The sequence below is a fragment of the Lissotriton helveticus genome, chromosome 11, assembly GCF_964261635.1.
Source record: "Lissotriton helveticus chromosome 11, aLisHel1.1, whole genome shotgun sequence".
Lineage (NCBI taxonomy): Eukaryota > Metazoa > Chordata > Amphibia > Caudata > Salamandridae > Lissotriton > Lissotriton helveticus.
In genome coordinates this window covers 354,403,587-354,415,914 of record NC_136072.1, presented here as the reverse complement: position 1 = coordinate 354,415,914, position 12,328 = coordinate 354,403,587, and the positions used below count along the sequence as shown (strand labels likewise).

Here is a 12,328-nt window from a genome sequence, read left to right as displayed (position 1 = left end):
GTGCAATTTTGTAGGGTGCTGCAACTCATTTGATCATACTAGTCACACAACTTTTGCATGACAGAAAAAAGGGAAACCGAGAATGCGGCGGGTGTGGAAAAAAAGATGTTCAAAATCATTGCTGTCATCTAGCACAGGTTTTTTCGTTCAGTAATTCTATAAAAACGTGCAACAGTCAAAGAAATATACTTACAACTGGTGCTCCAGCAGGGAATCCATCCTTATCTAAAGAGAAAAACAGACAATGGGTGAAAATTCTTCTAGCTGAGAAGTCAACTGAACATTAATAGAATTTCAATATCATGGTTTGGTCTTGAGACTCGCATTATTTTATTGTGGCTGATGCATTACCCATGTATAAGCATATCTGTTAGCACGTCCAAATATATCTATTTTCAGCAAAAACCAGCATAAATATTCAGTGGCCACACAGTAAAAACATGATGTATCCTGTTATCGAAAAGACTAATGCTGGCATTTCCGAACTGTTCCAAAAATTCTAGACTGGAGAAGACAGCAAGAAAAATATGGAGACTGGAGAAGACAGCAAGAAAAATATGGGAGTCTCTACTGGAGGTAATTCAGGAAATGGCACTGCCATGTCAAATAGTTCTCTGGTAATGCCAGTTTTACATTATACAATTTAATTAACTCCACAGGGTGTATTTGGATTTCCACAAACTTAGCAGGACAAATACATATCGTAAACACAGCAGAATGCTCTGAATGAAAGAATCATATTACAGACAACTAGAATGAACATGCAATATATTGGATTCAACTGCAAAACCTAAGGCAGAGTATTAGTCCAATGATATTCATGAATGGACAGTGGTGGAAGAAATTTTAAGGTAAGGAACAGTAGCATAATTCTTTCCACTAGGGGGCACTTCTGGGGGGGCATGGAATGGACTAAAGGGCGAATGTAAAACTAAGCACTGAATGTAGAGCAATTAAAGGGGTTGGCATTCTTGTCCTGGACTGTGACAACAAAAAGGTACTTATCAAGCACACAGCACATCAAATTCACTTTAGTCTTGTTTGAAATTATTTTGTGCAAATTGATTCTGAACTCTTCCTGTGAGGACTCTTATCAAAATGACTGGACTTGTATCCACTTCTACAGGGATCTTGCTTAGTCCTACATCATCTCTGTTAAGGAAATCTTTTTGATCTGATGACACACAGACTTTTAAAGCCATGAGGATATAAACGTTAACGGTTTAAAAAGTGCACATGTGTAGCACAATCATGGTTTAAAAAAATCTCACTTCTTTTATATCAAACACTGCAACTAGAACCACTTACTCTGCATCTGTGACTTTGTTATCTCACAATGTACAGCACTTCACTATCACTGGAGCACTATATCGCTGGACAAGTTACTTACCTTCAGTAACGCCTTATCTGGTAGAGACATGATCTGGCTGCCGATTTCTTACCTTTGAACTTTCCAGGCATCAGGCTGGATCCAGAAGTTGTTCTTCTGGTGGGTGGCATCGGTCGACTTCACGTGACATTGTTGGCATTGGGTTTTTTATGACGTACGCGTTGTTTATACAGACGTCACCTCAGAGCGCTGACATCAGTACTGTTCAAGACTTTCCTTGCCAGAACCGCAGAGCCATGAAGGTGACAGACAGTGGTGAATTTAGACAACTAGGGCCCTGAAGAGGAATAGCCCTGACACTAAAAACGGATCTGCAGTGCGGAAAGGATGGGTAGGTCGGTAAGGAATCTGCAGCTAGATCATGTCTCCACAAGATAAGGCGTTACCGAAGGTAAGTAACTTGTCCATCAGATGGAGACATCTAGCAGCAGATTCCTTACCTTAGGACAGATCCCTAAGCAATACCATCCCTGGAGGAGGGACAGTGGAAAAGTTCAAACCAGAAAGTCTTGTAGTACGGAACGGCCAAAGAGACCCTTGCTATGGACCTGATTGTCCAGGCAATAATGTTTGGCAAACGTGTGCAGGAGTAGAACATGTTTTTATGCAGAGGATCACCCATTAGGAGATTGTCCTTTTTTGCACAGCACGTCCCTGCTTTGCTCTAGTGTACTCCACAAAGAGTTGGCCATCTACCCGGAACACTTTTGTGCGTTTAAGGTAGAACAATAACTCTTTTTTGGGAACAGACGGTAGAGACGTACCTCCTCCTTAGAAAGATGTGGAGGAGCATAGAAGGTGGGCAAGGTGACAGATTTCCCTAGGTGGAAAGGTGTTGCAACTTTAGGCAAAAAAAGCCGCCCTAGTGCAGAGCACTACCTTGTCTGGGAAGACGGTCCGGTAAGAAGGCTGAAAAGAGAGCCCGCCGCTCACTCACCCTTCTGACAGAAATTATTGCCATTAAAAAGACCGTCTTGACTGTGAGCAACCGGAGGGGGCAATTGTGCAGCTGCTCGAATGGAGCATACATCAGATAAGGGAGCACCAAGTTAAGGTCCCATTGGGGCATCATGAAAGGGGAAGGGGGAAACAAATGCATAAGCCCCTTTCAGGAATGAATATGCTACTTACCAGTATGCATCTGTTCTTGGCATGTAGGGCTGCTAACATTCATATCTTTTGCATAGATCGCCGCCTAGTGTTGGGTCCGGATGATCGCACATTGTTGTCCTGGAAGAGTCTTCGAAGTATCCTGAGATAGGTGGCTCCTCCCCTGGACTACAGTGCGCATGGGCATCGGCTCCATCCCCAGATTGTTTTTTTCCGCCATTGGGTTCGGACGCGGTCTCGACGTCTCTGTCGGAACCGAGAAAACGTACTTCTTTAAGGCCAAAAGGCCTTCGTTACCTACGTCGGTATTGTTTGCGTACGGTCTCGAGTTTCTCCCGTCTCTTCGAGTCGGAATCTGCGGAGTCGAGTTACTCTTCGGACATCGAGGCCTTCTCATCGCAGCAAGACCACGACTTTTTCAACATGGACCGGAGCCCGTCTGTGGGTCCAAATACCCACATATCGACGTGCACCCGGTCTGCAATAAATGCCTCTCGCCTGACCATAACGAGGAGAACTGCATGGCCTGCTCCAAGTTCAGGTCGAAGGAAACGCTCAAGCTTCGGCGCGCGGTGCGCCTCGAGGCCCGGCGGGCGGCCCCGGCACCCGATAACATCTTCGACGACCCAGAAGAAGAGGGCCTGAGCCATCATCTTCAAATTTCACCACCGGCGGCGGAGGTCGAGGCCGATCCCGAAGAAGACGGGGACATAGGCCAAAATCTAGAATACGTCGACGAGGTAGGGGACGACGAAGAAGTTTATGGGGCCGCGGAAGATAGCTCAGGGGATGAGCTATGCCCCGACAGTTACACAGATCAGGCTCAGGTCACGGGATCGCCACTCGGCCTTACCCAAGACCCTGCACCGCAAGCCACGGCCCCGCCTTCAGGCCCGGCCACGGACATACCTGCGGGTGCTACGCAGCACGTATCGAAACTGAAACCATCGGAATCGACTGCGCCTAAAATGGCCGACGCCAAATCGAAACAGAAACTAACGGATTCGAGCGCAACTAAGATGGCGGACGTTCCATCTAAACCATCAAAGCCTGCTACCTCATCGGCTCCGTCGACCTCCGGGCCACCGAAGTCGAAGAAGACTGTCGAAGAAGACTGTCGACTCGACAGTGCCGAAGTCATCGGCGGGGGATGCGTCCTCAAAGAAGGTCGTCCGTCAAGGGTCGACCGGGGCGGCGCAGGCGAAGTCCACAAAAGTCGTCGACAAACATTCGGTGCCGACAGGGGCACCGTTAGACGGACGCATGGTCGAGGCGGAGTCTACAAAATCCCTCGGATCCAAGAGCGGGGGCTCGACTCATAGGTCCAAGGACTCCGTGTCTAAAGCTGCGGCATCAACGTCTAAGCCTCCAAAAGAGCCACAGAACGTCAGGGGCGACGGCCCGTTGGCGGCCTCCTTGTCGGCGCCAGGTGCCTCGGCGAGTGGCGCATCACAAATCGCTAGTTCACTGCAAAGGATTCGTGAGAAGGCTACTGCGACGTCGGCTTCCGCGCCGTCGCATCAGAAGTCGCTAGACATGCCTGCAAAGCCTGCTGCCAAGCTTCTATACATTCTGCCACCAAAAGAGGCACCAAAAGAGGCACCAAAAGTCTTTGCACCAAGGTCGGCGCCAAAGACATCGGAATCTTCAACGTCTGGTGGAAAATTGGCTCAGCAACACGACTCAGAGGGAGAATCTGAGCGTTATATCGACGCGGACACAGGCAAATTGACCCTTTATAAGAGGAAAATTACTTCCCAGCCAGTGGACTCCTATGTTATTCCACTGAAGAAGAAAAGGCCTGCACAGGACATTCCTGCCCTGGTTGAACCTATCCAGCCTCCGCCTAGGAGGAGTCCAACACCTTCCCCCGACCAATCAGGGGGAGAGGAGGGGGGACAAGATGACCAGTACAATTTCCCCATCAATGACCCTGATGCACAACAGGATTCCTATGATGACACTGGTGACCAGGGAAGCCAACAAGTGGGGCAGGACCCACAGCTTTTCAGTGCACGTGCATCCCCAACAGAGGATTCTGCAGGTTTTCATGCACTAATTGAGCGGGCAGCTGCTAATCATGACGTGGACATGCATGCTGACCCAGTGGAGGAAGATTTTCTGTTTGACACTTTTTCTGTCTCTGAAAAGACAGTTAAGACACTTCCTATGCTTAAAGGTGTCCTTAAACATGCTGCGGAGATCTTTAAGGAGCCTACCAGGGCGAGAGTGGTCAACCCACGCATCGAGAAGAAATACAGGCCGGCACCTGCAGACCCAGCATATATTCGGGGACAGTTGCCTCTTGACTCTCTTGTGGTCGCAAATGCCCGCAAACGGGCGAACTCCCAGACGACGGGTGAAGCTCCTCCCCCGGACAAGGAGTCAAAAGTGCTTGAGGCAGGGGGCAAGAGAGTGGCTGCGCAGGCTGCCAATTTCTGGCGTATAGCAAACACACAGGCGCTATTGGCACGTTATGATAGGGCGCATTACGACACCCTAGAGCAACTTTTTCAACACCTACCTACGCAGTTTCAGGAGGGTACCAAACTGCTCATAGGAGGGAAAACTCATCTCAAACGCAGCAATAAAGTGTGCACTTGATGCCGCAGACACAGCAGCTAGAGCTATTAACACTAGCGTCATGCTTAGACGACAAGCGTGGCTACGCATCTCAGGGTTTAAACCAGATATTCAAACGACCATACTCTACCAGCCCGTCAATCCTGATAGACTGTTTGGTCCTGATGTTGACACCACCCTCGAAAAGGTTAAGAAGGACAACGAAACGGCTAAGTCTATGGAAGTACAGAAAAGCAGAAAAGAACCCAAATTCAACCGTTTAACGTGCCCAGGGCAGAGGCCTGCTAAGCCAGAGAGAGGATGAAAAGGAGACTGTCTGAAAAGGAGACAGACGAGGGGTAGATAGACCGTTCTGTATAATGTTTTCAAATTTTTTGCCATCTGCAGGCGTATACCGACTTAGTGGAGGGAAGCCTGGCTGCCAGAATAAGGAGTAGTTTCTTACCTGTAACTCCAGTTCTGTAGTAGGGGTATCTCTGTTATAGTCCTAATCTAGTGAATAGTCCCACTCATGTGCGGGGACCCCGTGGCAATCAAAAATAATCTCTTAAGCTGTCTTCTTTGCAGTCCTGCATAGACACTTAAGAGAAAATCAAAGACAAATAATGCAGCCTATAATTACAAGGCTACACTGGCCAGTACTTCAACTTAAAGTGACAAGGATGGCCAAATAAAAATCAAATTTTACACATATTGCCAAGTTTCACCAATAGAGAAACTTCCCTTCACCAAAATCCTTGAAATGATAGAGAGGAAGGGTTGGACAGACAAGCCCCCATAGGCTGCCATTTTGTGTCTGGAAAAGGGATACCGTGCCTTTAAGGCACTCTCCAGAGACCCTCGGTATCCCAGGATGCGCAGCCAAAGTCCTTTTACTTTCAGTTCTTTTTGAAGGTGTATAAAGCAAGGCCTGTAGCATACAGTACATTATCATTTTCTCCACCGGGGAGGAGGGCGGGCGCTTATGACTATAACAGAGATACTGTAGGAGAGTAGGGTCTGCTATCCTATGGTCACCCCAATTTTTGCTTTTTGCTTCACTGGTTTTCGACTTAATGTTGCTGTGGGCCTGCTAATCAGACCCACAGCGTGCTGTTCTCTCTCTAAATTCACAGACATGTACTATAGGTACATAACCAGATTGGTACTGGACTCCTTGTCAGCCCCCGTACAGTGCACTATAGGTGCCCAGGGCATAGGGGCATCCAAGGTCTACCAGGGGCTGAAGCATAGCTTTTTGCCACCCCTGGCTGGTTCTTAAATTGAAACAACTGGCTGATCACTCAGCTGGGGCAAGGTGGTGTAACCACCCCTTGCTTAGATATAGTATACCTATATATAAACCTATATCTGGACACATATATACCTATCAGTCACTCCTATAGCAGGCCTTAACAATCCTGGAGGCAGAGTGCTTGGTTTTATGTGAGATGGTGCTCTAGCATGAGCTGAGCCTGTCTGCAGTGTTGGGACCAATTCCTAAATGCTGTTCCAGTGATACTGCCATACCATATAATCTTAAGTGCATTATAATCCTTACGGTTATTGCAACTCCGGTTTGGCTTTATCAAAACATTTCGTGTTTGGTGTCATACAACGTGGAATGCTACCCCCTCGACGATTCCGACGACGGGGGCAACATCCCACCCCTCTAGGAGGGGAAGACATGTTACTTACTGCAAATGCGGTTAATCCTAACCAGAGCCCCAGCATCACAAAATGGATGCTGATGCCACAGACACGAGTCTAGCCCCCTGCTGCTGACCGAAACTCGACAGAGGAGGCTTGATCAAAGGATCTCCTGTCACAGGGAGGTGTCACACCACCCCAAACAGGAGATAGTGGATTGTAGCCGGGAGGGTTGAAAGAAACTAGACACTGCCTGGGGCGCACAAGGTGTCCCTGGGCAGATTCCAGTCAAACCGGTTCTGGGGCACTCCAGCCCCAGTCCTGGCGGCAAACTGGACAAAGGGAAAGGGGTGTAACCGCCCCCTTCCTGGGTCCCACCAATAGGAGGGACCTAGCAGGTAATCCAGCCCCTTGATTTAGAATAAAGGTAGGAGCTGTGCAGATGCACATCAGATTATCCTGACTGAAACTTATGAAACGAAACTCTGGACCCTTCGACATCCCACTCGACGTGGAAGACTGAAGAATCTCCCTTGTGGTCAAGGAGTGACCACCCTGTGCAAACAGGTACCATCCAGCAACTCTACGTTTGCTTTGTTGCAGTTCCCGCCGGAACTCGAGCGACAGAGATCGACAAGAGCCAGCGATCCTGCCTTCCAACAGCCCGATCCACAGTCTATGCAAAGCTGAGACCCGTGGAGGCGACCTGAAGCGTGGGAGCGGCCATCTTGGAAAAACCACGAGGCGCTGACCGTGCAGCACCCGAGGCTCCCTCGAAGCTGTGCATTGGAGTCTGAGAAGCTCCAGCCCGGAGCAGCTTTTGCACCGAAGCTCACCCCTCCACACTCGACGAGTGCTGCGTGGGGCCCACTTGCATTTTCCTGCTCGACGCGTTGGTCCGGTCGCTTGCCCGTTGGCTACTGGCCCCAGAACAGACAAACCTTTGAATTTACACAGCTGGTCTGGTTGCTCCACACTGGCACTCGCTCCCCTGAAAAGGAGCACCCGCTCTGACCTTGCTGGTCCGAGTGTTAAGCCATCTTCGAATCCTGCGTGGGTTGCCTTTGCCAAGGCTTGTTGACTCCGATCGTGAAGCAGACACCGCCGACAGCGAGAGCCTTCGTGGGACAGCTCGTGATTCACTTCAGGACATCCTCAGTGCCACAGAGACCACGTGGCAGCGGAGAGAAGCTACACGACATCGACCTGATTTCACCAGACATTGCCTGGTTCCTTCCTGGTCACTGCCTAGTGACCCAGACTCTGTCCCCTCTGCTTTCAGGTACCCTTCAACTTCGATCCACCCTTGGATCGCACGGACACTTCTCTTCTGGACGCCTGCAGCATCTTCATCTCCAGGCACCTTAGAACTGCGTGACGAAACCCGACAAATCTTTGCACCTGTGCACCCGCTTCCTGTGGGTGAGGTAACACTTGAACGCTGATGCTTCTGTAGAGGCTTACACCTCTAGTGTCTAACTCTAAAGTTTTGTCCTTCTAGTCCAGTCGGAAGACTTAAAACTGTAAAACGATAACTTTTACGCACCATTGACTTTACATTGGTGCAAGCTTGTGCTTTAGGCACTGCACCCGAATCCCGCGGGCTACTCCGGTCCTAACTGTGGTTAGTCCAGTGTAGTCCAAGCGATTCCCAAGGCCCTAGGCCTTACCCCTGATCGATTAGTGATTGTTATACCACTTTTTTGATATATGGTTTGAGTGGCCACCGGCCTCATCCAAAAACGTGCAACTTGTATATGTTATATTGTGCTTTTGTTTAAACGCTTGTGCTTCATTGCTCATAAAGAGTAGTGGGGATTATTCTGAGAATAAATACATATATTTTTATAATATATAACTTGTGTGGTGTCCTTTCATTTGATATTGCAGGATTGCATATGGTAAAACAGCTGGCTTCACATGCCCTCTTGAGTTAAGCCTTTAAGGCTGCTTAGTCCATGCTACCCCTAGGATAGCTTGTCTATAAGGTTGACTTACAACCATCACCATAAGGGATTGTTTGGACTGATACAAGGTGCCCACAGAACTGTGGACATCATATGCCATGCCAACTTCTCACATTGGTGAGCAGCGGTGCGGATTTGAGCTTGCTGTTTTACCATTGCAATCTTTTTATCAAATTGAAAGATCACATTAAGTACCTAGGTACATTTAAACAAAGCTTAGCATATTTAAGTTCTACTGAACTTAGTAGTTGTAGGTAGAAGGGCTTAGCACACCCTGACTACAACTAACTAGTAAGGAACAGTAGGAAAGCACTTAGTGTAGGTAGGTGCATCACTTACACCACACTAGAGTCATGTCTGGCACAGGTGAAGCTACAGGCTCTCTACCTGTGACGGTTGACCCTCCACAGGCAACCTCCAACTATGACAAATTCAGCCACAGTGACTTGAGTGCCTTCTGCACTGCAAGGAAGCTGAGAAAGGGTCACAACCCTACCATTCCTATCATGGTGGCCATCCTGGAAAAGGATGACCTTGAGAGAGCTAGAATAGTTCCCTCAGGATCAGGAGAAGGAATAGACCCCCCAGATACTGAGAACACCACCCCAGAAGTAGAAGATGAGGAGGTGAACCCAGATTCAAATGGAGAGGATTCAGATGGAGATCAGGGGGTTAGCCAGGTACCAGTTGGAAGGCTTAGCCGGGCCAACTTGGACCTACATGGAAATGGAGAGGGCCAGCCCCTTCCCAGAGTACATACCAGGATTCTCCCAGGCAATAGAAGGGAGGGATCTCATTCTGGAGACTCTCACATTTCTAGTGCCTCTAGAGAATCTCAAAGGGGAATGACTCCTGCCCAGAAATTGGAGCATGAGGCCAGGATGAGAGCTGTTAAACTCCAAATAGAGAGGGAGGAAGTAGCCCTGGCCCAAGCTAGAATAGCTCTTGCAAGAGAGCAAAAGTTAAGTGGGGAGACTCCCACTGGTGGCAGCATTATCCCAAGAGATAAAGACAGGTCCTATGACAATAGAAACCTGAGTAAGATTGTGCCCCCCTACAGAGATGGGGATGACATCCACAAATGGATAACTGCTCTGGAGAGGGCCTGCATGGTACAACAGTTTCCTTCAGATCAGTGGGCAGCAATCTTGTGGCTCTCCTTTTCTGAGAAAGGGAGAGATAAGCTCCTCACAGTTAGACCTGAGGATGCTAAAAACTACTCTGTCTTGAAGAGTGCTCTTATTGAAGGGTTTGGCCTAACCACTGAGCAATACAGGTTGTTGTTCAGAGACACCCAAAAAGCACAGACTCGAGACTGGACTGATTTTGTCGATTGTGCCACTAAGGCTCTGGAGGGTTGGTTGCAGGGAAGTAAAGTCTCAGACTATACAGGATTGTACAATCTTATAATGAGAGAGCAGATCCTTAACTGTCAGAACTAGCTATTGCATCAACACCTTGTAGACTCTGATCTGACCTCTCCCCAAGAATTGGGAAAGAAGGCAGACAAATGGGTCAGAACAAGGGTTAAGCAGAAACCCCAGAACCAAGGAGGTGATCAGAAGAAAGCAGACCAGAAGGGTGGAAATCAGAAAGATAAAGACCAGAAGTCTTCTACAGGCCCCCAAAATAATAATAAGGAGGGCGGTTCCCAAAATGGAAACAAGAAAAAGAAGAATGATGGCCCAAAGAAACCTTGGTGCAATACTTGTAAGTCCACTTCTCACTGGGGAAGTGAATGCACTAAGAGAAACCCAGTTGCTACTACTGCAGTCCCTAAGACACCTGCACCCCTAGTACAGTTAGTAGTGGTAGTACACAACCCAAGGGGATAGTAGGGTTAACCCTGGGTACTGAGATGGAGACTGGCCTAGTCAGGATCCCTACTCAGGCAGTTCTGATCTGTGAGGGGGACATAGCTATGTCCTCTACTGTGAGTCCTAGTGTAGTGTAGTTCCTATCTTCCCAATAGGCTCTGCGCATTGGAATAGTACCTACAGCAGTAAAGGCCTAGGCCAGACGTTAACTAGGTCTACTACTGTCGATACTAGACTTAATTTTTGGGTTTGCCAGCTAAGCTCAGAGTTCGCTAGAAACTTTCTCGAATGTTCAAGGAAGGATTAACTTCCCTGATTAGACAAGAAGGGATTTAGTTTCTGACAACCATAGAACATGACAACTTTGCTCTCCCCTAATCAAGAGTCAATCTCGAGAGTCGTGTGAGCACAAGGCAATTATTTTACTCAGTCAGTACGTGCATTCTTAGTCTCATCAGAATGTAGAGAAAAGGAAGAGACGGGCGTGTTCAATAAGAAGGTGTTATTTATTGATCAGTCTCTTTTCTCATACATGAGAAATGGATCGATATTATTGCAATACTTATAGTTAAGTAAAGTGCATACATTAAAAGCAATAGTATAAAATAATACTGTAAAAACATTGATATGGTTTCTGAGCCATATGATGTTTAAAATGATTAAAATATATTTACATACACATATACATTTGACTAAACTTACTCAACTGGTGTTTCTAAATACGCCTACCCCGTGTACCTGACCTAAGTCTAATGCGTGGGCGGGAATAGAAAGTTACAGTTTAATTTAAGTTTGTTTTTGCCAAGTGAATAACTAAAGAATTCTCTGTGAGGGGTTATTCAGTTCTGTACCTGGAATTTAGGATGAATGAGGAATGGTATCTCTTTCTCTGCTCTCGATATTCCAGGCTGCCTGCGAGGGCTGCCCGAAAGCGCCGGTGCTGGGTCTCTCGGCTTGAGATAGCAGCGCGTCTCTCAGCGCGTCAGGAAGGCGGGGCTGCTGCCAGCGGGGTCTGCTTCTGCTCTCGGCTTCGGCAAGTATGGCTGCTCCGTCTTGTCACCACGCGTGTGTTTGCATAGGGCAAGGTCGGCAATATTTATACCTTAAAGGTGCCGAGATTGACGTAAGGATGGACATAGGTACGTCAATAAAGATGTCATACGACTTGCTCGTTAGCACATTCTTTACTAAAGTTCTCTGTGAAATCAAAACAATGGCCGCACGGATTGTCCAGGTTGTCATAGGTTTGATTTGTTATGAGAACGTCGTATGCCTTATCAGGGGCTGGAGGAATGTCGCTTGTCTAATTAGATCTCAAGCGTTATGACCTAATCAGATAACACGTTCCTGTGCCGTAGTGTGACTGCGTCAGATAACGGTATCTGCATCATGGGGGTTTTCATGCCTCATGGGCTGACTGTTAGTTAACTTGATAGTTAGTTTAACCAGAATAGGGTCAGGAATAGGGGGACTGATTCAGAACCTATAGAAATACACGACACCCACTCCACGCTAACTATGGTCATATCTACTAATCTATGCATAGTATAACATAGTACAACATACTATAGAGTATAGTGTATACCTTACCACCCCAAAATACATAAATGCATTTTGAAATTTTCAAATATACTGAAAAATTGCAGTCATATATATTGTATGCACTTAAGCTATGAATTAAATGCAAAAGTAAACACGCATTTTTATGCATTATTGCTTATTGGTATATGAGAAATACACATGAAATGGCTCTTAATATGGCTATACAGAAAGGAAGTTCGAGACCATTTCATCACATAATAAAATATATTTGTGAACATACCAGCGGGCAG

General features: G+C 47.4%; 1 protein-coding gene across 2 annotated transcripts in view; it reads right to left on the bottom strand.

Annotated features, from left to right (window-relative positions):
- PAK2 (p21 (RAC1) activated kinase 2) overlaps positions 1 to 12,328 on the bottom strand; it is a 728,762-nt gene that overhangs the window by 442,008 nt on the left and 274,426 nt on the right. For both annotated transcript variants that reach the window (XM_078665775.1, XM_078665774.1), the window contains exon 5: positions 194 to 225. In XM_078665775.1, the coding sequence (XP_078521901.1) occupies positions 194 to 225 (32 nt within the window). The remainder of the gene's footprint in view (positions 1 to 193; positions 226 to 12,328) is intronic.